Below are 27425 nucleotides of genomic sequence, written 5' to 3'. Positions count from 1 at the left end.
ACCTCCACAGTTCTGTGAAAGAGTTACCAAGGGATGGAAAGAATCCTCACTCACTCTGCTTGAGGCAGGACTGTTTTTTTTTTTTTTTTTTTGAGACTGAATCTTGCTTTGTTGCCCAGGCTGGAGTGCAGTGGTGTGATCTTGGCTCACTACAACCTCCACCTCCTGGGTTCAAGCTATCTTCCTGACCCAGCCTCTTGAGTGCTGAGATTATAGGCATATGCCACCACGCCCAGCTATTTTTGTATTTTTTTTTTTTTTTTTTTTTTTTTTAGTAGAGGCAGGGTTTCACCATGTTGGCCAGGCTGGTCTTGAACTCCTGACCTCAGGTGAACAACCCGACTCGGCCTCCCAAAGTGCTGGGATTACAGGTTGTGAGCCACCACGCCCAGCCCGAGGCAGGACATCTTTAAAAAGAAAACAGCTTTATTGAGATATGATCTATATACCGTAAGGTTCACCCTTCTAAAGTGTGCAATGCAGTTTTCAGTACATTCACAAAGTTGTGTGGCAATCACCACAAATTTCAGAACATTTTTATCAACCCCCAAAAGAAACCCCATACTGATTAGCACTCACCATTCTCACCTTCATCGGCCCCCGGCAATCACTCATCTACCTTCTGTCTCTATGGATTTGCCTATTCTGGATGTTTCCTATAGATAGAACTAGGCAGTATGTGGCTTCTTTCACTCAGCACATTTTCAAGGTTCATCTATGTTGTAGTATGTATCAGTTCTGTATTCATTTTTAGGGTTGAATAATATTCCACCTTATAGCTATTCCATATTTTGTTTGTCCATTCATCAGCTGGTATTTTCTCCCATTCTGTTGATGTTTTTTTTTTTTTGAGACAGGGTGATACTATAATTTGAATATTTCTCCCCACCTAAATCTCATGTTGAAATTTAATTCCCAGCGTTGGAAGTGGGGCCTGGTGGGAGGTTACTGGATGATGGGAGTGGATTTCTCATGAATGGGTTAGCACCATCCCCTTGGTATTATCTCTGAGACGGCAAGTTATCGTGAGATCTGCCTGTTTAAAAGTGTAGGGCACCTCCCTCTCACTTTCTTGCTCCTGCTCTGGCCTCCTCTGCCTGCTGCCCCTTTGCCTTCCACTATGATTGTAAGCTTCCTGAGGCCTCCTCAGAAACCAAGCAGATGCCAGCACCATGCTTTCCATAAAGCCTGCAGAACTGTGAGCCAACTAAATCTCTTTATAAATTACCTACTCTCAGGTTTTTTTTTTTTTTTTTTTTTTGAGATTGAGTCTCGTTCGGTCTCTCAGGCTGGAGTGCAATGGCATCGTCTTGACTCACTGCAACCTCTGCTTCCTGGGTTCAAGCGATTCTCCTGCCTCAGCCTTCTTTGTAGCTGGGTGTGTGCTACACTTGGCTTATTTTTTGTATTTTTAGTAGAGGTGGGGTTTCACCATGTTAGCCAGGATGGTCTCAATCTCCTGACCTGGTGATCTGCCTTCCTTGGCCTCCCAAAGTGCTGGGATTACAAGCGTGAGTCACTGCACCCAGCCATGTATTTTTTTTATTGTAATGCAAGAACAGCCTAATAAACAGTGTCTTGCTCTGTTGCCCAGGATGTAGTGCATTGAAGTGATTACAGTTCACTGCAGCCTCAAACTCCTGGGCTCAAGCAATCCTCCCGCCTTGGCCTCCCAAGTAGCTACGACTACAGGTGTGTGCCATCACACCCAGCTAAATTTTTTCTTCAAGATGGGGTCTCCCTATGTTGCCCAGGCTAGTCTCAAACTCCTGGGCCCAAGTGATCCTCCTGCCTTGGCCTCCCAAAGTGTTGGGGTTATAGGTAGGAGCCACCATGCCCAGCCTCTTTTTATTAAAAACATTTTTTTGAAGCACAAAATTTTTAACTTTGATTAAGCCCAATGTGTCTATTTTTTCTTTGGTTGCTTGTGCCTTTGGTGTCATAGCTATGAAATTATTACCTAATCTAAGGTCATAAAGATTTACTGATATATTTTAGGTCTCTGGTCTATTTTGAGTTACTTTTTGTATACGGTGTGAGGAAGGGGTCTAAATCTTTTTGCATACGGATATCCAATTGTTCCAGTATAACATGATAGCTTAACAGCCAATTCATAGCTACCATTTGTTGAGCACCTACTATGTGCTTGGCCGGCCTAAACCCTTCACACATAGTATCTAACACCCTAAAAAAAAAAAACTTGAAAAATATGCACCATTCCTATTCCCATTACATACACAGAGGAGCTGTGAATTTGGGTGAGGATTATCCAAAGTCACAGAGCTGGCGAGTGGTAGAGTTGCTGACCCAGGCAGCTGGTCTTCAAAACTCATGTTCTTTGCAGCTCTGCCAGGCTGCCTGTCTCTTGGGTACTAATGTTCAGATATGTTTGGGGCTCACAGATTAGGAGGCAGTGCCTTGCAGGAGGGCAGAAGATGGCATAAAGATGGAAACCCAGGTCCTGCCAAACTGACACTGAAGATGCGGGAAATGACGCTGTGAAGAGCTGTGGAAACAGCACCTGGCCGCAGCTCTCTGGAAACCCAGGGAAGGCACTGGGGGATGCAGAGTGGCCAACAGAGGCATCTGGGGCTATCATTTTCCAGGCTGGCCCCTTTCTGGTCCAGAAGTTGCGTGGGAGCCTTCACTTTCTCCCTGGACCAGGGAGGAAATGGTCAGGCACGAGCACAAGATAGGCAGGATGTGGAGGCTCTGGGAACCAAACTTGGCCAGAAGCATCAGATGTTCCCAGAAGCATCAGCCCAAAGCACAAAACAAGAATGTGCAGAACCATCCAGAGTATTCCAAGTGAATCTCACGGAGGCGCCTGGACAGACTGACTGTATTCGACGCCAGGGAGCTGGAAGCAGCAGGAAGACTCTTCTCCCAGGGGCTCCGTCTTTTTTACTGAGCTCAGACTTCCCTTACGTCCTCTCATGGTCCTTCCTGGGAGATGGTTGGGTCTAGAAAAAGCGTTTTTCTGTTCTGTTTTTCCCAGCTGTGAATCACTCTATAAGGGATTCCTCACCAGGAGCCACACCTCCAAACTGTAGCATCCTCAATCCCAAGAACCTCCTAGACAGCTCGCGTGAGCGGCGTGAAGGAGCCCTGAGTGAGAAGGCCAGTTCAAGGGCAGGCCTCATTCCACTTCTTGTTTGGACTGCATTGTCCTGGGTCCCTGCCTGAATCAGCCTGGCTCGGGAGGTCCTGAGTGATTCTGGAATGGCAAACAGTCTCTGCTTCCTGGCCCAAAGGGAATGTTTGCAGAATCAAGTGTCACATTCTTATAGATCGAGTTACCCCAGGCCCAGCTGGGGCTGATCTCTAAAGAGGTGGCTGCAGAGACAGCTGTTGAGACAGCCCTGCCTCACTGTTCCCACCCTCAGGAGATGAATTTGGTGGGCCGTGGTGGCCTGGCTGGAGGGCACTGGCTTCATGCTGCCCACATTGGAGGCACCCAGTTCACTGCAAGCTTCTCCCTGCTGCCTTCCTATTTCTCTATGTGCACCCCCAGCCTACCCCATTTCCACTTAGGCTCCAAAGCATTCCCAAGAACGAAGGGACCCATGAAGGAAGTCACCACGAAGAAATTCTCCCAACTGGGGCCATCTGGGCAGCCACTAGGGAGAGGTACGGGGCTGTTCCAGCCTCACAGGGGCAGAAGGAAGCACTGAGCATGGTGTTTAAGTCTCAGTTTCTTCATCTGTAAAGTGAGTGCAATAAGAGCCCCTATTAAAAGAGGTAAAAACATGTAACGTGCTGGGTCTGGAGCCTGCCGCACAGTCTGCACTCAATAAATGGGGGCTCTTTTTTATTAGCAAGTGTCCCACAGCACAGAGCACTGCGCAAACTGTTCTCATTCTGAGTCTCAGAATGGATGTCTGGGGGCTGGTCTGAAATGTCTGAGTGGGGAGATTCCATTTCTGGCACAAATTCACAGTGCTCTGTCAGGATGCTTTGAGGAAGAAGGGGGGCCACCTGTGACCCCCACACATCAGGGTAGGGAGATCAGGCCACCTCTCCACTGACAGTCTGGCCAAAGATGGCAGAAGAGAAGGCCTGGGCTACTCTGGACACAACTCTGGTCTCCCTAGCCACAGCCCCCAGTGTGGACCCAAAACGGACTCTCAATGTCCAGGCTGCCCCTCAGACCCTGGAGCGGAGACCGTTAGTGGAAGAGAGGAGGAGGGCGGTGTCACAGCTGTGAGAAGCCATGGCAAGCGATTCACATCCTCAGCTGAGTGCAGCTCAGCCCTCACAGTGCTCCCACGGCTTAAAGACTTTCTGCTCTCCCCAAGACAGGGCTGGGGGCCTTGGGAGGGGCTGCATTGAGACCACAGGTTTGAGCAGGGCGGTCTTTTCCCAGCAGGGGAGGTGGGGAAAGGGGCCACAATTGAGGCGGCAGGGAGGGCGGGCTGCACAGGGATGGGAAAGGCCTCAGTGCTCAGCAGGACAGGGTGGGGGCTGCTCGCTCTCTCCCAGCCTCAGTGGCCCCCATTGTCCCCAGCCATGCTGCTTATGTGAGCTGCCTTTCGGCTTGAGATGCTCTCTAAGGCAGGGTTGCAGGCTCAGGAGGAGGAGATGGGTGGAGAAGCTCGCCCCAGGAGGGTGACTACAGGAGCAATGGGCCCCTCAAGTACGCTGATTTCTGCCTCCCTGCTGCCTGCTCTTCTGCCTACCTCCGGCTCTGGCTCATCTGCTCTTGTAAGCAGGGTCCTGGGCTGGGTGCTGCAGGCGCATGAGGAAAGTGGGAGCCAGGACAGGGAGATCAGGGCACGCCTTTCAACACTGCACTCTAAGGACCTCAGTTGTTTTACTCAGGGGCGCCACTGAGGCACGGCCCCCCTGGAGATGGTGGGCAGCTGCCGCAGCCAGGGGTGAGGGAGAGGGGGGCCCACAACCTGGCTGTGTGTCTTGGGAGAGAGGCTCTCTGTGAGGGGCCCAGGAGAGTGGGATTTCCATTCCCCAATCCTGCAGAGGGCAGGAGCGTGAGGGAGAGCCCTATCCCTCAGCTGAAGGCCACTGTGCCTTGCATTTCTGGTTTGGGCAAGGAAGGAGCCTGCCAGGCCCTGGCAGGAAGTGCATGTGTCCGGCGGCTGGCCAGGGGCACAGAGACGCACTCCACACAGAAACCAGGCTGGCGGGGTGGGCGGCCGGGGAGCCAGCCCTGCAGATGTTACTAAGTGAAACCTGATGTGGCGACATGAGACTCCACAGAACGTCTTACAAACAACCTGCCCCGGGATGTTTTGGATTGAGTTTTGTGGTTATGACGTGAAGGAACCTCACATGTCAGGATAAAAATAGCCCTGGCTTCAGTACATAATGTGAGTTACAGTTCAACAGAACCAGATGTGAAAACGTCAGCCACCCAGTTCAGGCCCAGCAGGGTCCCTGCTCTACTCCGGCCTCCCTCCCTGCTGGGGTCGGGGTCCATGTGCCCGGACAGCCCATTGTGGGCTCAAGATCTGCTGCCTGGAGGATATAAGGGAAGGGCCAGAGGCTGCTCAGGGCACCCAGAGTCCAAGGGACCACATCAGATCCAGGCCCTGTCGCTGACTAGCAGGGGAGGGGAGGCAGCGCCGCCTTCTCCAAGGCCAGCTCCTCTCCAGCGAACCAGGCAGGGCTAAAGAGCATCAAGTCGTGCTTGGCACAGGAAGTAGTCCACGGAAGGGGTGGGTGATGGAGAGGCTCGTATGGAACCAAGAGGACAGGGTGGGGAAGGGGCAGCTTCCCCCCAGAATCAAGTGGCTGGGAGAAAGGGAGGCTTAGCAGGGTCTTGGGGGTGTAGAGTCTGCAGAACTGGAGGGGGTGCAGAGTTACGTGGACAAAGGCCGCCGCAATGGCATCATCTTGGGAACCCACCCAAGGGACGATCACTTTCTCATCTGTGGGCCGGCCTGGGTCAGCAGGACAGGAGTGCTGCAGGCATCAACCATAGCCAGGAGACTTTGCAGCTGCTCAGGTCAGAGCGAGAGAGAAGCTGATGGGACACAGCAAGGCCCAGAGGGGACTTCCAGCTGACGCGGCAGTGGAGAGGTCACATAGCAGTCTGCCACCGGGAAACAGCTGTTGCTGCAGGGTGAGGGCTGGGGCCAAGGGCAGTGAGGAGAGGGTGCAGAGGAAGGCTCCCAGGGGCAGGAGGGCTGGACTGCTGGGGCTTCCACCTGGACAAGGGAGGGCCTGGCAGCACAGGCATGAGAGGATGCCGTTCTGGGCAGCAGTGCCAGAGGGGCCTCAGGCTCAGGTGATTGGTGTCCCTGCCTTCCATTATTTTATTGAACTTTCAAAAATGGGCACTGACCCTTACTGGGCACCTGGTGCCAGGAATTCTGGGATGCGTAAACTTGGCCTTTGTGGCCTGCCATGCTGCTATTCAAACTGAGCTGATCACACAAATCACCCAGCACTGGGCGACGCTGAGGAGCCTCCATCTGCACTTTCAGCAGGGGTTCTAAGAGGTCACAGCCAGGAGGGAGCAATGTGAACTCCGCCACCCACCCAGGCAGCCTGAGACAAGCAAGTGGGTTGGAACAGAGGGGCAGGAGAAGCTGGGCTCTCCAGGGAAGCCTCCCAGAGGGGCCCTCTGCACTGGCCTGTAATAACCAGGATATAAGCAAAGGCCCCCTTCACGTTCAGGGAGCATTTAGCTTAGCCCTTGCCATGTGGGAGCTCACAGAGTCCCCAGGTGCCCCAGCACATGGTTTATAGAGAGGAAAGAGGTGGCAGTGAGGTAGGACCCTTGTCCAAAGTTATAGGACGGATGGGCAGAGCAGGGCTGTGAACCTAGATCCCTCTGGCAGCAAAAGACAAGAGATGAGGCACTGCCGTGACCTGAGGCCAGGAAGGGGTCTCTGAAGTCACTGTGAAGAGAGGAGACATGCCCCCATCACTGCCAGGCTGTGGCCATGGCCTGGCCCCTCTCCTCCTCCCCTCTGGCCGTGGAAGCTTCCAGTGCCTGGTACAGGTGGGATTCCTGAGAGGAGGGTGAGAAGTGTGGGCTCTCGGGCCAGGCTCCTGGCCCAAAGAAGTGGGGAATGACACAGTGCTGGCCTCTCAGAGCTGCTGCGAGGAGCCCAGGGGCTCACCCAAAAAGTCAGCACATGTGAGTGCTCAGAGCAGGGCAGGGCCTAATGTGACCTCAGCCTGCTCTGGCAGCCATGATGATTGCTGCCGTGATTACTGGGGAAAATGGCTTTCTGGCTTTCTGCTAGAACTTGTTTCTGTCTGGTGACATGAAGATGCTGCTGACATTTGGCTACAATAGACTGTCCTGGGCTACAAAGAATGAAACCAAATAAGAACATGTCATTATTACCCATTTTCAGAGTCAGGGGTAAAAATACCTTGGGCCACTGAGCCCCGCAAGGTATACTGACATGAAGTTATTTTGTTTTATTTTTTTTTGAGATGTAGTCTTGCTCTGTTGCCCAGGCTGGAATGCAGTGGTGCGATCTCGGCTCACTGCAACCTCCACCTGCTGGGTTCAAGTGATTCTCCTGCCTCAGCCTCTTGAGTAGCTGGGATTACAGGCATGCACCACCATGCCTGGCTAAATTTTGTATTTTCAGTAGAGGTGGGGTTTCACCATGTTGGCCAGGGTGGTCTCAAACTCCTGACCTCAGGTGATCCATCTGCCTTAGGCTCCCAAAGTGTTGGGATTATAGGAGTGAGCCAACGTGGCTGGCGACATGAATGGTTTTTATCCCAGCAGCAATGGGCCCCGTGGCAGGCAAAGTCAGGGAAGACTGGGTTTTAGGGGTGAACATCAGTCCTAGGGTGACCTTTGGCCTCAGACTGACACACTGCTGTGCACGGCCAAGGATCCTAAAGGCTGATTGGGTCTCCCCAGGCCTGGCTGCATCCTCTCTGGCAGCAGAGATGTCCAGGCCCCGGGAGTCCAGGCATGTCTCTAACAAAGGGCTGATCCCAGAGGCCTCCTCTGTCCTTTGAAGCTTTCTGCATAGGCTCAGGGTATGGCAGGCCCACGGGCCTGTTTGACATCCCTGTCCCCAGAGCCAGCAGGACCTCCGCAGACTCCCCTGAGTGGAGACAGGAAATACAAAAGGAGGAGACACAGGAGACCCCAAGGGTGGGAGACAGGAAAGCGTGGTGTCCCTCAGCCAGCTTCCTCCAGAGCTGCCCACCCAGGCCGCTCCCCATCCTGTTTGCCCCCAGGCCATTCTCTCCCCCATGCTGGGGCTCTGCACAGGTCAGGAATGAGGGAGGCAGGGTGGGAGAAGCCTCTGCCTTCACCGCTCTGCGAGGGAGGGGGAGATGTTTATGCTAGGACAGGCGAGAGGAAAATCCCATGTGGGTGACTCTGCCTCGGGGGGCCTTGGGAACCACGGCTGTGGTGCATTTAGGCCAACACAGCAGCTACCCAGGCGTGTGATGGGCTTGCTTCTCCACTGCTGTGTGTGATCCGCGCCATTTGGTTCCCTACAGATGCCACCAACTTCATCTTTGCTAGGCTCCCTGCCTCTGAGGCTTTCCAGACAGTCCCTTCGTGCCTTTGGGGCAATCTCCCTACACGGACACAGCACTGCTGCCTCCAAGTTCTCCAAGTTCTCAGGGCTGCGCCCTGGAGAGCCAGAGGCAGGCAGAATCCAAACAGGAAGAGGGTATGGCTTCACAGTCTTGTCCATGTGCATGGCCAGATGGAAACAGACAGAACGAGCCCCTTGCATGCCTGAGAAGCAGTCTGGGAAGGAGCAGCTCGTGGAGGGATTGAGTGTGCACTTCCTGCTTGCCTTCTGACCTCAGCACCACCCCACACACCCTCAGTGCCTGGCGCATGCCCTCCAGGGCAGTGGAGGTGGGAGAGGGGGGCAGGGCATGCTCTGGCTTCCTCGGCTGTTCTCTTACTGGTTTGAGCTGACCTTTTAAAATCATGGCCCCATTTGTAAAATCTGATGCCAGCTGTGGACATACGCATGTGCACACACGTGGATCTGCTTGGAGCCTTGAGGCCCACACGTGAGACTCAGGTTAAGAGCTCCTGGCCCACAGAGTTGTGGATTCTCCTCCCGCAGCCCCCACTGCTCCTTGGCTGTGGATTCTTGAAGCAAGAAGTGTGACTGGCTGCAGGCACTTCCTTGGTGTTCTTTCCAGGACGGAGTTTCTTCCATCTGGCATGCTTTGCTGTTTTTCTATGAATTCCGAGTGAGTCCCTGGCTGATGTGAGCTAATCTGACAGCCTCGGTGAGCTGGGGCAAGAGTCTCTACTGCCGTAGCCTCGTTCACGGCCCGCCCATCTTGGCATGGCCAGGAGCTGGGGTTCAGAGTGCCCTGCCATATAGTGCCCCCGGCCCTGGTGCCCGAGCAGTGCAAAGGGCTTGATGCTGCAGGGCCTGCCAGGGACCCCCTGGGTCAGGCTCTGCTCCCCCAGGGCACATATCCTACTCCCTCCAGCCCCGGCTGCCCTCAGCAGTTTCCTGGTCCTCCTTCCATGAGCAGGAGCCCAAATCACAGTCATCAACTTCTCTGTGCCCGGGAGGAAGAGATAAAACACAGGGAAGACAGGTCACAGACGGCCTGGGAGGCCTGGGTGTCCTGGCCCTGTCACAAGGCTGTGCTGCCTTCAAGTTCTCTGCTGCTGCCAATTTGAGAAGGAGAGAAGAGGCTGTGGCGCCTGCTTCCTGGGGAGGGAGAGCTGAGGGCGCACCCCCAGGGCTCCTCTGCCTGGGCCTCCTCCCTGCAGGATGTCTCCTCTTGGCTACTGCCCGTCTTCCGGTCAGTTCTTGCTGCTCCTCCCCACCAGACCCTCCCTTCCTAAGGAAGAGCTCTCTCTTCTCTCTTCCTTGTCCATCCCCTTCGCTGGGCCCCCACACTCCACCTCTGGCATTCCTGCCATCTGTCCCAAGGACTTAAGGTTGGTCCCCATGTGCTGACTTGGGGACACAGGATGGAGAATGGACTTGCTTGCTGAGGGATAGAGGGTGGGAGTCCCAGCAGGGGTCCCAGGGTCAGGATGTGGGAACCACTTCCCTTGGTGTTCTTTCCCTTGGTGTCAGTTCACGGCCACTGACTGCCTAGAACTGGACTCCTGGGCAAGGCCCCACATGGGCCTTCTATGACTTGACCTGGCATGTCCTGGGGCACAGGCAGGCCTGCGGGGCTCTGGCCGCCCCTTGAACTTCTCAGGCACTGGGCCTTGTCTCAGCACCAAACAGGGCTGGGGCGCCTCCCACTGAGGCCAAGGAGGTACTCTCAAGCTGAGACCAGCACAGCTGGGCTGTGAGGGGAGGCTGAGGCTGCAAGGCCCCTAAACCTCTATGACGCATGAGGCTGCATCAAAGTGAGAGGTGAAGCCAGCTGGACTTCCTGGGTCGAGAGGGGACTTGGAGAACTTTTCAGTCTAGGTAGAGGACTGTAAACACACCAATCAGCGCTCTGTGTATAGCTAAAGGATTGTAAATGCACCAATCAACACTCTGTAAAAACAAACCAATCAGCACTGTGTGTCTAGCTAAAGGACTGTAAACACACCAATCAGCACTGTGTCTAGCTAAAGGATTGTAAATGCACCAATCAGCACTCTGTAAAAACACACCAATCAGCACTGGGTCTAGCCAAAGGATTGTAAATGCACCAATCAGCACTCTGTAAAAATGCACCAATCAGCCCTCTGTGTCTAGCTAAAGGATTGTAAATGCACCAATCAGCACTCTGTAAAATGGACCAATCAGTGCTCTGTAAAATGGACCAATCAGCAGGACATGGGCAGGGCCAAATAAGGGAATAAAAGCTGGCCGAGCCAGCAGCAGCAACCCTCTTGGGTCCCCTTCCAAACAAAGAAGCTTTGATCTTTCATTCTTCACAATAAATCTTGCTGCTGCTCACTCTTTGGGTCCACAACACCTTTAAGAGCTGTAACACTCACTGCGAAGGTCTGTAGCTTCATTCTTGAAGTCAGCGAGACCACGAACCCACGGGAAGGAGTAAATTCCAGACACAAAGGACAGAGACCCCCATGGAGACACCTGAGATTCACTGGGAACTTTCCTACCAACTGTATCCCCAGGTATTTTCCAGGACTGCATCGCCAGAGGGAAGTGGCGTCTGCCAGGGCCCAGGGAGGAGAGTCCCTGTCATCTGGAAGGGACTGAGGGACGAGCGCTAGGGATGCTATAGCCACCTTTACTTCCAAGGACTGCCCAGAAACAGCCTGTGAGAATAATGCCGTCTCCTGCCTGTGCTGCCTGCCACTATTTTTAGTTTCTCAGAGAGAAAGGGAATGGCCACCTAGTATTCCACCTGTGAGACGCCAAGACCGAAGCCCCTGGATACCAGACTGGAGAGGTGCTGCCCAGGCAGAGAGACCAGCAGCCGACCCAGAAGGTTTTATGTTTAGTCAGTGGCTCAAAGGCATCAAAGGTGCAGGGAGATGTGAAGAAAGTCCTGTGAGGGTCTCTGGAGGCTGCTAGAGGACGAGAGCTGCCTGCCTCTGGGGGCTCTTGAGGTGGGAGATTGCCAGTAGCAACCCACAGACCCCTCACATCCTGGCCGAGCTCCAGAGCTCCTGAGCAACAACCCAAAGGACCGCCGTGGTCCAGCCCAAGACCGGCACTGGCACTAAGGCCCCTGAGGCTGGAACCTTCAGGAGAAGACTTACCGGAGGTGTTCAGTAGGCCGGCTCTGCCGGGGGTGGGCACCTGGAGCTCTGAGTGGCTGGCCCGGAGGTCAGGGCCATCGAGGGGCCCTGGGTCATCCGTCTGGCCTGCAGGGGAGGAAGCGATTTCTGCCAGCACCTCCAGGTCCTTCAGGATCACCTGGGGAGAGAAGCAGGGCGGCAGGGATGAGCTCTCCACTGCAAGCTGTGCTGACCTGGGCAGAGGTGCGGTGGGTGGCACAGAGCCACCTGCAGAGGTGGGGAGGGGTCTGCAGATGACAGCAGGCTGGGAAGAGCCACTAAGGCCACAGCTGGGGCATGCTCAGAAAAGTGAAACAAAGGATCCAGATCGAAGGGAACACAGACTGCAATGAATGGGGCCTCTGGGGGAAGGAAACTGGAATCCGAGGTTCAGTGAGTCAGCTTCCTCATGATCCCTCTCCTCTTGGGTCCCTTGAACAGGGTTCTGAGGGTCCCTGCGAGTCACAGGACTCAGGAAGCAGGGTGTTGTCTGCACAGTGTGCATTTAAAGGCCCCCAGGCTGCACAAGACTCCCAAAGTGCCCTCCAGGCCATGTTCCACTGTGTCCACTGTGTGGAGCAGCCACGGCCCCACCCACCATCAGGCCACAGAACAGCTTCTTCTGCAGAGGTGACACCAGGCCACTGCAGACCCTAAAGGGCCCTCCACATGTGGCATGCTACTCTGGTCTCCAAGGTAAAGGACTTCCTAATGTCCGGACACGTCAGGTGGTCCTCGGTGGCTCTAAAGTGTCCCTGCACAGATTTGGGTGGGGCAAGGCCCCAGCCTGACCACCTGCCTGCTGAGTTCTTCTGAGACAGAGGCAGAGGAGGGCGTGGGGCCAGCGCTGAGTGTGAGTGCAGGTCAGCGCTGTGTCACAATGTCCCCAGGGTTGCTCTACAGCCCCTGTATCCTTAGAAGCTGCCTCTCCTCGCACAGCACCCATCTTTGCCTGGCACCAAGAGCTGGCATGGTGGCAAAGTCCAGCCCACCACTCTGCTGCAATGGGCAGTAGGGAAAGGGGCGGGGGCCCTGTGTGTGTGTGTGTGTGTGTGTGTACCTGCCCCAGGGACTGCTGAGGCTTCCTGGCCACCTTCTGCTGGCTGTGCTTGTCCTGAAGGGAACTCCTCACACTGCAGGTGGTCGCCTGCTCTTTCTGCCCCTCATTCCTCTCTTGCTCTGGGCTAGGGACTGTGCCTGTCCCCCCAAAAGGTGTATCTCCGGACTGCCCTGTGCCCAGCAGATGCCCAACAAACATCAGTTGAATGGGTGGTTGCCTGCGTCTCTTCCTGGGCTATTCTGAGCCCAGGCCAAGAATAACCACAGCAAGTAGGGGCTTCAGCCCTAGACCAGGGGAAGTGGGTCAGAGCCTGATGGGCAGGGCCACATGGGCCAAGACTGGCCAGGTGGCTGGAATATGGGAATACAAGATAAGGTTAGCACTGTAGGGCTCCTACTGAGGGATTAAAATGTTCTGGAATTAGACTGGGGGGATGGTTGCAAAAAGCTTGTGAATATACGAAAAGCCAGTGAATTCTATGCTTCAAAAGGGCAAATTTTATCTCGAAAACAAACAAGATAAGGCCTACCCCCTTGAAAGCCGTTCCTGTCAATGCAAACACAGTGCCAGTGCCTCCCCCACACTGCCCAATTGTCACTTCTCCTCTTGGTTCCTCTAGGCCAGCCCTGGCACACCTGGCCGGGAACCCCTTTGCTTGCTCACCCATTCCCGCCCCTCAGTCTTCAAACAGTGTCACGTGTTGGCACGCAATCTCCCAGCCTCATCCAGGCAGGAGCTGGTGCTCACTCTCACAGACCCGCCTCCTACTGTCCAACTCTGTACTTCCCTTTGTCCCTCTCCCACTCATGGAGACTGGGATGTCTGTGGGCCCCTGAGCCCCTGCTCTGTGCCAGTGGCTGTGCTGGATTCTGGGGCTGTATAGGTGAGTCACAGCCACCCCTGCCCATGGCCTGGCACACAGAATGGAGAGCTGATGAATCCACGTGGCTGAGACACATGGCTGCCATACAGCCCAGTCATATGGCAGAAGCAAGGGGTGCTCCTGCACCCAGGCCAGGAGCCGGGGATCCCTGGGCGGGTCTCAGTCTAGAAGCAGGGAGGGCCAAGGCCTCTGCTCCCACTGAGGACAGAGCCTCCAGGGATTCTTTGCTTCAGCCACAGAAGAAAGACACAGGGCAGAAGCCAGGATGGGCAACTGGCACAGCAATATATGACGCCGCGGTCCTGCCCGATTCAGCCCCTGCACACCTGCCACGGCAGGATGTACAGAGGCCACGCACCCCAATGCTTGCTTGACTGTCCAAGCATGGCCAGGGAGGGGACTTGAGACCAGGAAATGGAGTTGGGGGGAGGGTGGGGGAATGACTCACCCAAAATTAAACAGCGAGCAAGAGTCAAGCCAACAGCTCCTCAGTTACCCAGAGAGCTGCCATAGGTATACGCCCACTCCTAGGCAGTTACCAAGAGAACCGCAAATGTCTGTGCACATCAAACTTGTATATAAACGCTCACGGCGGCATTTTTCCTAATAGCTAGAAAATGGAAATAACCCAAAGGCCCTGCAGTGGAGACACGAAGAGATGGAACGTGGCACATCCACACCAGGGAATATTATTTGCTAATAAAAAGAAATGAAGTACCTGCTACACGTGGATGAACCTTGAAAAAACCTGCTGAGAAGTCAGTCACAAAGTCCACACCCTGTATGACGACTCCATTAACAGGAGATCCACATAGACAGAGGGTGGATTTGTGGTTGCCAGGGGCTGTGGGGAGGGAGGCATGCGGAGTGACTCCTAATGGGTGCAGGGTATGTATAGGGCATCTTTCTGGGGTCATGAAAATGTTCTGGAATTAGTAGTGATGGTTGTATAATCTTGTCAAAATACTAATAGAGTCGTTTTTATGAATTTTATGGTATGTGAGTTGTACAAAAAAAAAGGGGGACAGGCCAGGCGCGGTGGCTCACGCTTGTAATCCCAGCACTTTGGGAGGCTGAGGTGGGAGGATCACGAAGTCAGGAGATCAAGACCATCCTGGCTAACACGGTGAAACCCCATCTCTACTAAAAATACAAAAAATTAGCCGGGTGTGGTGGTGGGCGCCTGTAGTCACAGCTACTCGGGAGGCTGAGGCAGGAGAATGGCGTGAACCTGGGAGGCAGAGCTTGCAGCGAGCTGAGATCGCGCCACTGCACTCCAGCCTGGGCGACAGGGCAAGACTCCATCTTATTTAAAAAAAAAAAAAAAGGGGGGGTGGGGGGACAAAACCCCAAATCAGCAACCTAATTCCTAACCCATCTGCTCTTGCTCTGCCCGCAGCCCGAGGTGGTAGGGTCTCACCCACTCCCCGGGGTCCCTCGCCTGATCCAGGGGAGAGGAGGAGCATGAGGAGGCAACCTGTGTCTCTCTACATCACTTCGCCCCCCGCCCCCATGCTGCCCATCCCACCCCGGTCTGTCTGTGCAAGGGGACAGAGGCACATGCCTCTGGGCAGCCAACACTGGTGGTCACGTGCAGCAAGGGAGGAAGTGAGGAGAAAAGTGTGAGCCAGCGGGGCGGCTGGGGCCAGGCCAGCCCTCGGCAAGATCCCTGTGCCATGCGGACAAACTGATTCATGCTGGGTATCCAGCAGGTACCTATTTCCCTGTTGGAAAGGAGGCCTGGAAAAATCCACCAAGAGGCCTGGCCTGTGCAAGGTTGTTTCCACCCCTTGAGTGGCTCCAGGGCCAGCAGAGCAGGCTGTCCTCGCTCCCGGCCACAATGAATGCCCTTACTTGTCACCAGTCTCACCTCACATGATACACACAAGGGATCTGAGACTTGGACAGTCACTTGCTCAAGGTAACAGTGAGTCCACCTCAAACCCAGCTCTGGTCCCCAAACCCGAGCCTGCTGATAACACTACACAGGGTGCCGTGGTCAGACAGTCCTGACATCCAATCCTGACCCTGGACCAGTTAACTTCAACCACACAACGCTCCCTTTCCAGACAGCTACTGAGCAGCTGCTGTGAGCTGGTCCTGTGCTGGCTATAAGAGACACAAGGCCAGACAGGCCAGGCTCTGCCTTCAGTGAGGTCACAGACTCCCGGAGGAGTCAGGCAGTGAGCATTTACTGATGATACAGGGCGGGTGCCAGGGTCCCTGTGATGATGCCTGAGGGGAGCCAGGAAGCTCTGGAAGTAGTTGAGCATGAGTTGGCCAAGGGAGTGAGAAGGGAGAGAAAGGCATTCGAGAATGGCATTCAAAGCATTCTCTTACCTAGCATAAGCTATTCATGGATGCAGAACCACGTGGCACATTCCAGGAAACTAGGCTTTGGGGCCAGCTCCAGAGTGGGGAATGGGGCCAGAGGTGAGGGTATGGCCAGAAATCAGGCCAAAGTGGTAGGCAGGGCCAGACCTTCAAGAGCTCATGACACAAGGCCAGGTGCAGTCGCTCACACCTGTAATCCCAGCACTTTGGGAGGCCGAGGCAGGCGGATCACTTGATGTCAGGAGTTCAAGACCAGCCTGGTGAACATGGCAAAACACTCTCTCTACTAAAAATACAAAAATTAGTTGGGTGTGGTGGTGCGAATCTGTAATCCTAGCAACTCAGGAGGCTGAGGCAGGAGAATTGCTTGAGCAGAGGCTGTAGTGAGCTGAGATCGCACTACTTCACTCCAGTCTGGGCGACAGAGTGAGACTCTGTCTCAAAAACAAAAACAAAAACAAAAAACCATAAACCAAAAAAGAGCTCATGACATAGACAAAGAAGTCTGAACTTCATTTTGCAGAGGATGGGAGCCTCGGTTTCCTCATATGCACAATTGAGATTGGACCTTGCCAGGCTGTTGTGAAGGTTATAAGAGATAGTTGATGTGCAAAGCACGAAAAGCAGGCACACAAGAAAGGCTGGCTCACCACTTCCATTCCAAGATTTCAGGTCCCACAGCTGAGCTGTTCCCCGGCCCAGGCTTAGTGACTGAGCACGGACAGCAGTGCCCACACCAAGGGCTTCCGACCCCGCTTTCTCCCCTGCAGAGAATGTGCTTAGCCCACCTCAGTACTACTGCCTCCCACCCCACTGTAGAGCACAGCCAGCAAAGCCGCATATTTTACATTTTCAATTCTCTTATTTTAGAAAGTTTAACACCAAATGGCAAATGAATGCAAATTACACTTCAATTGCACAATTAAAGCCGGAAATGTTGTCTACAGGTTCCTTCAGTAATCCCAGCCACTCCTCCTGTGCTTACATATCATAGGATTTGTCTCTGGTCCCCAGAGGCTGGCAAAAAGCCCACAGCCCTGCCTGGGACGACACTGTGTGCGCTTGTGCACACAGACACACAGCACCCCTCCAGTCCCTTAAATAACGCAGGACCCCGAAACAGCATCCCCATCTTCCTTCAGCCTCCTAGAGGTGAGAAGGGGCCACCCAGATGGAGGGCAAGGAATGGCTTGAGGTGGAGCCTGGGGTGTAGGGAGTCGGCTGATACCCGGCTTCTGTGTCCCTCCAGTCTGGCTGCTGCTTCGCTCCCAGTTGCTAGCAAACCTGACTCAGCCCAGGGTGTGACCTTGAGGCTCTGGAGCACCAATCTTGATGCAGACCTTGGCCAGGACTCTTGTCTCTGCCTGGGGTGGAAGAGAGGCCCTGGTGAAAGGAAGGCCCTGGGAGGCAACCTCAACAGGGGGTCTGGGACCCAGCAACAGAGAACGTGGGGAGCTGCTCTTCCAGCTGCACCTGGCTTTGAGCCTCTGTGCTGGGCCAGAGTTTTGGTGCTCTAGCCACCTGGAGACCCTACAATCCTTGGTGTACAGGCAGAAAGCTCCGGGAGGAGAAGGCGATCTCAGTGGCCTGGCTTACTGTGTGCCCCTCTCAAGCCTGGAGGAAAGGCCCCAGAGCTAAAGACACGCTGCTAGGCCACTCCTGCTTCAGCCTCCAGGAAAACAGACCTAGTTCTCCTTCCAGTGAGCAGGCTGGCTGGGCCTGTAGTCCTGGCTCTGACGATGAGAAAAGGCTCAAAGAAAGCGGGAGGAAGCCACACCAATTAGTATGCGCTACACAGCTTTTTTGCAAAATGAATATAAAACACTTGTGCTTTCTTTTTGTGTGAGAGAAAGAAGGGAGGAAAGAGAGGGAGGGAGGGAGGTTACAAGAAAGCAATATTCTGCAGGAGCAGGAGCGCCTGCCGTTACCATGGTGACAGGCGGGGGTGGGGAAGGCCCATCAGCAGGCCCCTGGTTTCGGAGTGGAGTGAGCTGGCCATCGGTGGAGTGAAAGGGTCAGGGTTGGTGGCACCTGGGTGTGGGCAGCATCTCACAAAGCAGCTGTGGGCGGGGGCTCAGGCTGAGGGGAGACGGCTTCTTGCCTTCCACGGCGGTGACTTTGTACCAGCAAAGGGCATATTTCAATGTGGCAGGAGGGTGAGTATCTGGGTGGGGCCACCACAGGCTGTTGCCCCACTGCATTCTAGCAGGTGAAGCCTAGTCTCTCTGGGATGGTGGCTGCTCCCCTTCTTCTCTGGTTGGTCCGTCTGGGCACTCATTGTCCCACCACCTGGTCCCAGAGCAGCCCTGAGAGACCTCGGCATGGAAGGTTCCCAGCTCTCACTCTCCCCAGGGTGCTGCAGCGGCTCCTTTTACCATCCTGGGAACAGCTGGGAACTGGACACCAGCTTTGCAAAGTCAAGTGTCGAGGCTGGGAGGCCCGTTCTCACCTCCTACCAAGATTCCTGAACATAAAGTCCCAGGGCAAGGCACTCAGTCTGAAATGAATAAATACTTGCTGACCTCCAGCACTGGACAGGAAATGGAAGATGGATGGCTCGGAGCAGCTCCTGCCAAGGAGCATGGAAGGAGAGGCCGCCTACTTCACTCTACCCACTGATCCTTAAGAAACTTGGTCAAAGGTTCACACAGGCCACTGGTCGGCTGATGAGGCCCTAGGAGTCAAATGACTCAGCGTTCTAGCTCCTGAAGAGGGAAACCTTCTTGTGTTGACAGGAAATCCCCAAGCTGGGCCCTCTCCAGGCCTGGCCAGGAAGACGCTGCAAGAATGTTTCCGATGGACACACTTGGTACTGGTGGGGAGAGGTGAATTCAGTCTAAAGGCCTTGGAAGCTGAGGTCTGGCCAGTGCAGGCCACTGCCAAGGGTTATCTGATGCTCCTGCCTGGAGCGGTCAGGTCGCAGGGGCCTTGCCTGAGATCTGGGTCAGGTCCAGCTGCTACTTCTTGTGAAGGGGAGCTGATGTGAAGTACACAGGCCTTGAGGTCAGGCACTCCTGGAAAACCCTGGGGTCCTCTGCTTCACTCCAAGCAGGAGCCTGGCTCCATCGTTCGTGAGGGGTGCAGCCTGGCTGGCCAAGCCTCCTCAGTCCCTGACCACATAAGGAATGGCTCTTGCTGCCCTGGTTTAGGGGCATCGGCCAGAGAGCTCACCCTAGGAAGCCGGGCTGCTGTATCCAGGAAGGGTCCCCTGGGGGAGTCATGGGAAGGACAGTAGGGCTCCCACTGCTGAGAGCATGGAAGAAGGCACTGGCACAAGCTGGCACCGGGGCCAGAGGCCTCCACCCTGGACACAGAGTAAACATGAGCTGCAGAAGGCAGCAATCAGGCCCTGGCCCCGGCGTGGGAAAGGGGTGGCATTCTGAGACACGCCCTAGTCTGCACGGGGTCACAGCAGCCCTGCCTTCTGCCACGAGGAAGGAAAGTGTTGCCTAAAAGAACGCTTAGATTTGGTGGTGGGAAAGCAGCACTACTTAGGCCTAGACCTATTTTATTTCCCATTGACAAAACTATCCTGATAGAAAATGTTTTGTCTTGGTAAAGCAAAAGCAACCTAAAAAAAAAAAATCATAAATCTCCGTTTGTGTTGCGTGACTTTGAACACAAGCCCTTGGGGATGAGGGCAGCGTTCTGTTTAAACATTCTGCCACCTTCCCTTCAGTGCCCAGCACTGTGCCACATATGCCAGAGGCCAGTGCCTAACGCTGACTGTTAGGTTCCACTGATTAATAGTGACAGCACAGTGTGGGTCTGGCAGCTGAGAATACTCTAGTGGCCATCCGTCTTAGGGTAAAGGAGAAAAGAAAGGCCAGCCTCGGGTAAGATACCTTTGAGACCAGATCCCTGACCTCCATCTTCTCTCCCACCCATTCCAAGGTCTCCTCTCCTTCCAGCTGATTCCAGCCATTGCTCACTTGCATCATCCTGGGCCCTGACCCAGAGGCTGCATTCCCAGGGTTATAAATTTTCCCCATGAGCTAGGCAGGGAACGGGGTGGTGCCTGCTGCACTGAGGGCAGCACGAGAGTGGTGCCCACTCATACCCGCTATGGCTCTGTTACCAAGAGATGAACCCAGGGGCCACGGCAGCCAGGAGAAGGCTCCTGCCTCCCTCCAGGGACCCGCTTCTTTCTGGTTTACTTGCAAGCTACACACAGCCCCCAAGCTAAGGATGCAGGCTCTGCCCCATAGGCCTCGATTCCAATCTGCTGTGGGAGGGCCCAAAGCAGCAGGGCAGGCCCCAGATGTGGGGCACGTCCAAGGAGATGAGCTCCTCATCCAGTCAACCTCCTATTTGTTCACATTGTCAGAGGATGTTTCTGAGCACCTACTGTGGGCTGAACAGACTGTCCTCACAGAGCTCCCAGCCAACGGGCCATGATGGAGAGGGATTAGGGCTAGGAGAGGGTCTGAGTGGATGGGGGGACATAAAGACACAGAGGGAACCTGGCCCAGCCTTGATGTGCAGGAGGAGGGTGTGTATGTGTGTGTATGTGCACATTGTGTGTGTGTGTGTGTGTGAGAGAGAGAGAGAGACAGATGGACAGATAAACGAGGCTTCACGGAGCATATAAGTGAGATCTGGCCCAAGTTACTTAACTTCTCCAGTTTCCTCTTGGGGGAAATGGGGAAAACAAACCTTCACAGGGTTGTCTGATCATGAAGATGAACTAAGATCACTCACAGGGGGCCAAGCACAGGGTGTGGAACAGAGCAAGCCAGTGTGAAAAGGGTTGATCTCATTAGCAGTGGGGGGACGGTCCCAGTCCTCTACATCTCTGGGCTCACCTGGGCTCACCCAAGCTCCCACCCAGTCTGTGGTCCTTGTGACTTGCCAACAGGGAGGTGCCTGGGAAATCCAGCTGATTCAGCCTTGGAAGAAATTTTGGCCTCTGAGGACGCAGGAACGCTAAGTGGGCTGAAAACTGGGGGCCCTGGCTTGGCTGCCTCGCCTAGGGCTGCATAGAGAGGGCACCAGGGCTGAGAGCTGGGGGCATATGGCCTGCAGTCTCCAAGCAAGATCTCATGCTGGTCTGTATCTGTGCTCCCAACCAGAGACGTGCACCAAACCCACCAGGGAGCATGTGAAAAATACCAGCCCCTGGGCACCCAGGCTCTGCTTGAGGGATAACTGAGGAAGGCCAGAGTGAGGTCCAAGCAGCTGGAATTTAAAAGCTCCAGGGAATTCTGGTGACAGTCCTGGTTTACATGGTTCTGCTGTGTGTTTGAGCTGGGGCTGGACAGTGTACTCAGCCCTGCAGGCAAGTCGCCCTGCCGCTTGGCTCTAGGAGGTGTGAGCGAGAGCACCCATTCCTGCCTCAGGGAAAGGCTGGCTGGGCTGGCTCCCCTTTGTGGGGTTCCTCCCACCCCAGAGGCCCTGCTGCTGGGAGAGCAGCCTCCCTTTCCACCACACTTCTCAGCCCAACCTCTGCCTTCACCAGGAGCTAGGCAGCACCCTCCTGGTCCCCAATCCACTCACACCAGTTACTGTGCCCAGCTCTGAGTCCTCACTGGTCCATCTGTCCAGGGCAAGGAATGTGGAGAGGTAAATACTCAAACCCTCCTAGCACACAGCCCGTCTTCCCTGGAAGGAGGCGGCGAGGCTGGCTGCACCTACTGTGGGTCCTCCTGTACTCTGGGGTGGCTGCTGTGGGCACTGAAACCACAAGGTGGGAAAATCTGGAAGAATGAGGGGTGGGCAGAGGCCCTCTCGGTGGGTATAGACCTGGGACTGTTACCTTGCTGTTCCCCTCTCTTCCCTAGCAACAACTTGCTGCCAAGCCTCATTTTAGAAGACCACAGTACTCCCTGAACTCCCAACGATGGCTGCCAGTACCTCTGCTGGGCCTGGGGCCCAGGTGTCCCTGAGGAAGAAGGCCCAGGACCGTGACTACAGTCTAGCTGTTTTGCTGGCTGGTAGTGGCTCTTCTCCCTGGCCCATGACTCCCTCTTGCTTGCTCTCAGAAGCCCCCAAAAGAAGCTGCAGGGACAACCGTGGGGAAAGGTGACAGACGGCAGTGTTCCCCGCCCTCGGCAGGGCCCGGGGAGGGTGCCTCAGGAAGAGGGTCCCTGGGCCCTGCCATCAGTGCCCACCCAGCTCCTCTTTCCCAGCAGGCTGGGCTCTTGCAAGAGTAGTCAAGTTCTTTGGGCACCGACACGGTACCCCTCCGTTCTCTGGGCTGAGGTTGTATCTTACTGCGTGATCTGATTTTAAAGATATCTGTGGAACTGAGGTGGGGGTAGAGCGGTGTTTTTGTTTGTTTTGGGGAGTGGATGGAATGAAAACTGGAGGGAAGTGAACACTGAGGCAAGAATCTAAGGAGGAAAAACAAGTCCTGTTCTTAGGGAAGACTGTCCGCTTCTAAGCAGGCAGCATTAGTATTCCAGGCAGCGGAGTCAGGACCACACAGCTTCAGGGCTGGAAGGGATCTCAAACCATCCAGTCCAACCCCAGCACTCTGGGAAGAAAACTGAGGTGAGGCAGTGTCGTGTGACCTGCCTGGTCCCGTGAAGAGCTGGGCAGCGTGGGGGCAGAGGCCGGCCCACCTGATCCACACCCAGGCGGCTTCCACACCACCCTGCAGCAGGCCTGGCCACTGGCCTCAGCTCTTCTGGGAGAAAATCAGCCACATGGAAGATGGAGAGGGCTTCTGGACTGAGCCCTGGAGGGGAGCTGGGGGCCACCGGGTCAGTGAGCAGCCAGGGACAGCCCACGGGGCCTGGGAAGGTACAGGAGAATGAGGTCAGAGTTAAATGCACAGAGGGAGAAGGTGCATCTAGAACTGAAGGCCAGCCGAGGACAAAACCCCATTGGGTCAGTGGAGGGCCTGGGCCTGGATAAGGCAGTGCCTCTACCCTGGGCTGGGTCCCTGCTCTGCAGTGAGGTGACACCTTGTGTGGGGTTTTAGATGCTCCGGAATCAGACAGACTTGACTGTCAGTTCCGGCTGCTGACCGTGTACCCTTGGGCAAGTGATCCTCCTCACACCTCGGGATAACTGAGATCACTCCTGGACCGCCATGTGGATTAATTAAGACACAGATGCAACGCGCTCAGAGCGGGGCACAAACCCCCCAGACTTCAGCTGGTGCCCTCTCTTCCTCCCAGTTTCCTTCTACTGACACGAGGGGTTGACACATGACCCACCATGGTTCCTCAAGAAAGCCACAGTGGGGGTGGTGGAGGGGCCGTCATTGGCTCTCTAAGCTGCCCTCAAATGAAGGGGCCTCTTCAGTGGAAGCCCCATTTTGGGGTAGACACTGAGGACGGCAGTAGCAGGCCCTCCCTCTGGGGGACGGGAGAGAGCAAACCCAGCCACCTGGGAACCTAGGGGCACTCTGCTTCCTCCCACCATTCCTCACAGCACTGCTCTGGGGTTTGGGCCTTCCCCGAGGTGGGACCCCAGGCCAAAGTCCCTGTCAGCAAGAATTAAATCCCTTTAAAGCAGGCAGATGAGCTCTGGGACCCAGCTGGCCGACCCACCAGACCACAGTGACAAGGACTGCTTGGGAAGGATAAGGTAAGGGAGTACGTCTGTGGACCGGGTGGCATGAGGATGGAGAAGGAAAGGGGCATGCTGGAGTGACACACAGGGCTGCTTCTGCCCTGAGGCAGGAAGCCAGGCAGCTTCACCCCAGCTCTGCCCTGCTCTGGGCTGGGCTGAGGCTGCAGGCAGGTGTGGCAGCTGCAGTGGCACTGCCAGCCCAAGCTGGGCCACTCCTCTGGGCTCCTAGGCGAGCCCCGATCTATTTCTCTTTCTGGCGACTCGGCCTGGCCCCAGTGAGCGCTCTCCTTTCAGATGTGAGAACCTCCTGAGTTTTTCCAATCCATTTCTCCTGGGACCTGCACCATGGAAACAAACGAACTCTCCCCTTCCTCCCCTAACAAAGCAAATCACACCTTAAAATACAGTCTAGGCATGGCGGGGGGTGCTTCCTAGCGCCTACCCCGCTGGTGAGGGGCTGAGAGGCCCGAGACCAAGGAGGGCTGGATAGGGCATCTGCCACCAGAGTGAGGAGCCCCTCAAGGTGCCCCAGTCCTCTCCCCTCAGAACTCAGCAGAGCTGGGACATCGCTGTCCCCATGGTGTGTACCTTAAGAAACTTACAACAAAAGCCCCTTTCAGATGCCCTTACATCACTCCCTAGACCTTACCCTACCATCCTTTCCTCCTGAGTCACGGCCGTGCCACAGTGGGTGTGACGGGTGGCCCATGTTCTTCATGCAGTGAGTGGGTTCCCAAACTAGAAACGCTACCACTGCCATGAATACTGTCCTCAGAATCCTACTTTCCAAATTTTCCAGAAAGGTGGTTCTCGTTTCTTTTCTCTGCATCTACACTAGTCACAAAAGCCACAGACTCCCATCAGCAAGTTTTCTGTTACTCTAAAGCTACGGGAGGGGAAGAGAGGAGTTCCTCCTGGGTTAAGACTCTTCTCCAAAGTGTTAAGGACACCTGGCTCTGAGACGCTGGGAAGACTCTGGGGAGACTGTCTCTGCAGGCCCAACTGCAAAGAAAACAGTTCATGCTGGTGACTGAACCCTGCAGGGCATGCCTTCTGGATCTCAAAGGTTTTGCTTTTGTGGCTGTGGAGGCTCCGATGCAGGTCCTCTGCTGACGACGCCATTTCTCCTCCTCTCCCTGGACCCAGGGCGGCCAGCTGGAGCCCTTCCGCTGGCGAGTCAGGGAAGCGGCACTGTGAACTTGCTGACAATGGGGCTCTGATGAGTGCGGCTCGTGCTGAATGCAGCCTCGCTCCTGCTCTGGGCAGCCTCGGCCCAGGAGTGCTGGGGAGGCTGGAGAAGGGAGGATGGGAGGGGACAGAAATGTACAGGAGGCCAGTCCTGCGGCCCACTGTGTCCTCGTCTGCCTTTCTATGACCTCAAAATAGAACTCAAGTCCCTCAAACACCTCTGAGGTCCTCTGCCCTCTAGAGACGGGCAGGAAAACAGAGAGCAGCCTCTGTCCCGACTTTTGCCACTGAAGTGGAGGCAGGGAGGACCTGCAGCAGACGTGGAGCCCACTGCCCTGATCTCAATGTGCATCTCCAGGCCCTTTAGAGAAATGACCTCCTGCGTCGGAGGAGCTATTGCTTATCGCAGGTTTATGTGTGCTGGGTCCCGAGCTGAACATTTAACATTCATGATCTCATTTCATCCTTATAACAAACCTGGGAGCAAACTTCCATTATTATTTTCTGTTTATAAATAAGGAACCTAAAGCTGAGAGGCTAGGTTACCAACCATCAAGTGGCAGAGCCCGGGGTGGACTCCTAGACTTCCTGAACCCAAAGCCCGTGCTCTTAACCACCAGGCCTCAGTGTCACCTGGGCAGGGAAGGAAGAACCAGAGAGGGAAGTCGTTCAGAATCACATCGAAATTACAAAACACTGAGAGTATTCATCACAAGTGAATAAAACCTCCAAAAAAAGACTCTAAAGCGTTATTGAAGGACATTGAGATGGCTCACAGGACTGAGAAAGAGCCTGGCTCCTGGGTGGGGAAGTTCACCACAGCCAGACGCCAAGCTCCCCCAAACATACTTGTAACGACAGACAGGTCGTTACAATGCGCCGGGATCTGGGTGGAGGGGGTTACACTTTCTCTTTAAATACACCTATGAGGCAGGTGTAGACATCATTAGCCCCTTTTCACAGGCCCAGGGAGGGTAAACTCCTTGGCCAGCGTCCCTGGCAAGGAAGGTTTAGAGCTAGGATTCAAGCCGGGGTCATGGCCGCCTGTCTGGGACGTTCACATTCACTCAGAGGTGAATAGACATCCTTCCAGGTTTTTCTGGAGACTGTGATCACCCTGAGAGTTCTAAATGCAGGCAGGGAGGCAGCTGGGCCTAGGAGTTGTGGACTACCTGAGGTGCCACCATCGGGACCACGGAGAGGACCCCCTTCCCGTGGACACTCACAGGTGGGGGTATGGCCATCTGACAGGCAGAACTCACTCAGGAAGTATGGCGGCTGCCAGGCAGCCAACCACTGGCATCTTCTGGGCAGGGGAAGCAGCAGGCCCACCTCCCAAAGAGGGACCCAGCAGGCTGCAGTGAGCATGTACCCTGCATTCTACACTGTGGAAATCAGGGTCACATTTTCACTTAAAAAACAACTGGATCTCTAGCTATGGGAGGATTTCTACTCCAGTGCCAGGAATATTAATTAGACACCTGCAAATTCTTTTTGACAAAAGGGATTTTCAGATAACGTCTGCAAGGAGCAGGCGGTGCTGAGGAAACAGCCACTTATCTTGTATAATGGGAAGGCAGAAACAACTGAGGATGCCAGAGGGCGGAGACTAATGAGGTGTCACTCAGTGGAACTGAAGAACAATGGCAGACAAGACACCCCAGCGAGGCCATGCGCCTGTGGGACTGAGAGAGATAGTGGTGGCGGCAGAGCTGGGTCTCAGGCTCCGCCGGGCCAGCTCTTGCATCACGAACACCTGAGCACACTGTCCCCTGAGAGCAGTGGCTCTCAGCGAGAGGCAGGAGCATGCAGGTTTATCACAACCGTCCTGGGAGAGCAAGACATTTGCAACACAGATGACAAAGTGAATGTCCCAAATATACAAAGAGTTGCTACAGATCAATAAGAAAAGTGGACGAAGGATCTGGGGGCTGAAGGGGGAGCTTTTTCAAAGTACACTTACCGGCTGGGCATGGTGGCTCATGCCTGTAATCCCAGCACTTTGGGAAGCCGAGGCAGGCAGATCACTTGAGGTCATGAGTTTGAGACCAGCCTGGCCAACATGGTGAAAGCCTGTCTCTACTAAAAATGCAAAAAGTTAGCCAGGTGTGGTGGCACATGCCTGTAATCCCAGCTACTTGGGAGGCTGAGGCAGGAGGACTGCTTGAACCCAGGAGGTGGAGGTTGCAGTGAGCCGACATCACACCACTGCACTCCAGCCTGGGTGACAGAGTGAGATTCCATCTCAAAAAACAAAAACAAAAACCATAAAAACAACAAAAAACACATACACCTCTCCACACTCAAGAACTTCTGGAACAAGAGAAGAAGACCACAAAACCTTCCCCTGGTGAAATCATGAGGAAATGAGGAAGAAGATACAACCACACCCAAGCTTGCCTCCTGCTGCTGACAAGGGCTGGGAGCATGCTGGGCGAGACTTGGGCTTGATGAGGAAGCTGTTAAGGTCCCAGGCTTTGGTGTCAAACAGATCTGGCCCTGGGTTTCAGCTCCATCACCTCCTAGCTGGGTGCAGCACAGGTCACGTGACCCCCTCAGGCCTTAGTTTTTTTGAACTGCAGAACGGAAGTGAGAACCGCCGTGAGGGTTCTACAGACACAGGTAAAGGGTCTAGCATGGTTCCTCCCATGGTAATGACTTCCTACAATTAAGAATCTTCCACGACAATCTGGGCTGCGGGGCTGCCTAGCTGGATGTGAGAGCCTTCGGAGGGAGCATTGAGGTTAACGTCCATGAGTGAGGACTTCAGTAGGAGGGGACCTGCCTGTCTGGCTGTGTTCCTG

At 54.8% G+C, this 27425-nt stretch overlaps 1 protein-coding gene across 21 annotated transcripts in view; it reads right to left on the bottom strand.

Moving 5' to 3' along the window:
- Positions 1-27425, bottom strand: part of VAC14 (VAC14 component of PIKFYVE complex) — a 115604-nt gene that overhangs the window by 45759 nt on the left and 42420 nt on the right. For all 21 annotated transcript variants that reach the window (XR_013410893.1, XR_013410897.1, XR_013410895.1 and 18 more), the window contains 1 exon segment: positions 11618-11774. Coding sequence is in view for 17 of the 21 variants with exons in the window: in XM_077983849.1 (XP_077839975.1) it covers positions 11618-11774 (157 nt within the window). In the remaining 4 variants the exon portion in view is untranslated.

The sequence above is a fragment of the Macaca mulatta genome, chromosome 20, assembly GCF_049350105.2.
Source record: "Macaca mulatta isolate MMU2019108-1 chromosome 20, T2T-MMU8v2.0, whole genome shotgun sequence".
NCBI classification, from domain to species: Eukaryota; Metazoa; Chordata; class Mammalia; order Primates; family Cercopithecidae; genus Macaca; species Macaca mulatta.
The sequence above is the reverse complement of the archived record's forward strand: the minus strand, read 5'-3'. Positions and strand labels throughout refer to the sequence as shown.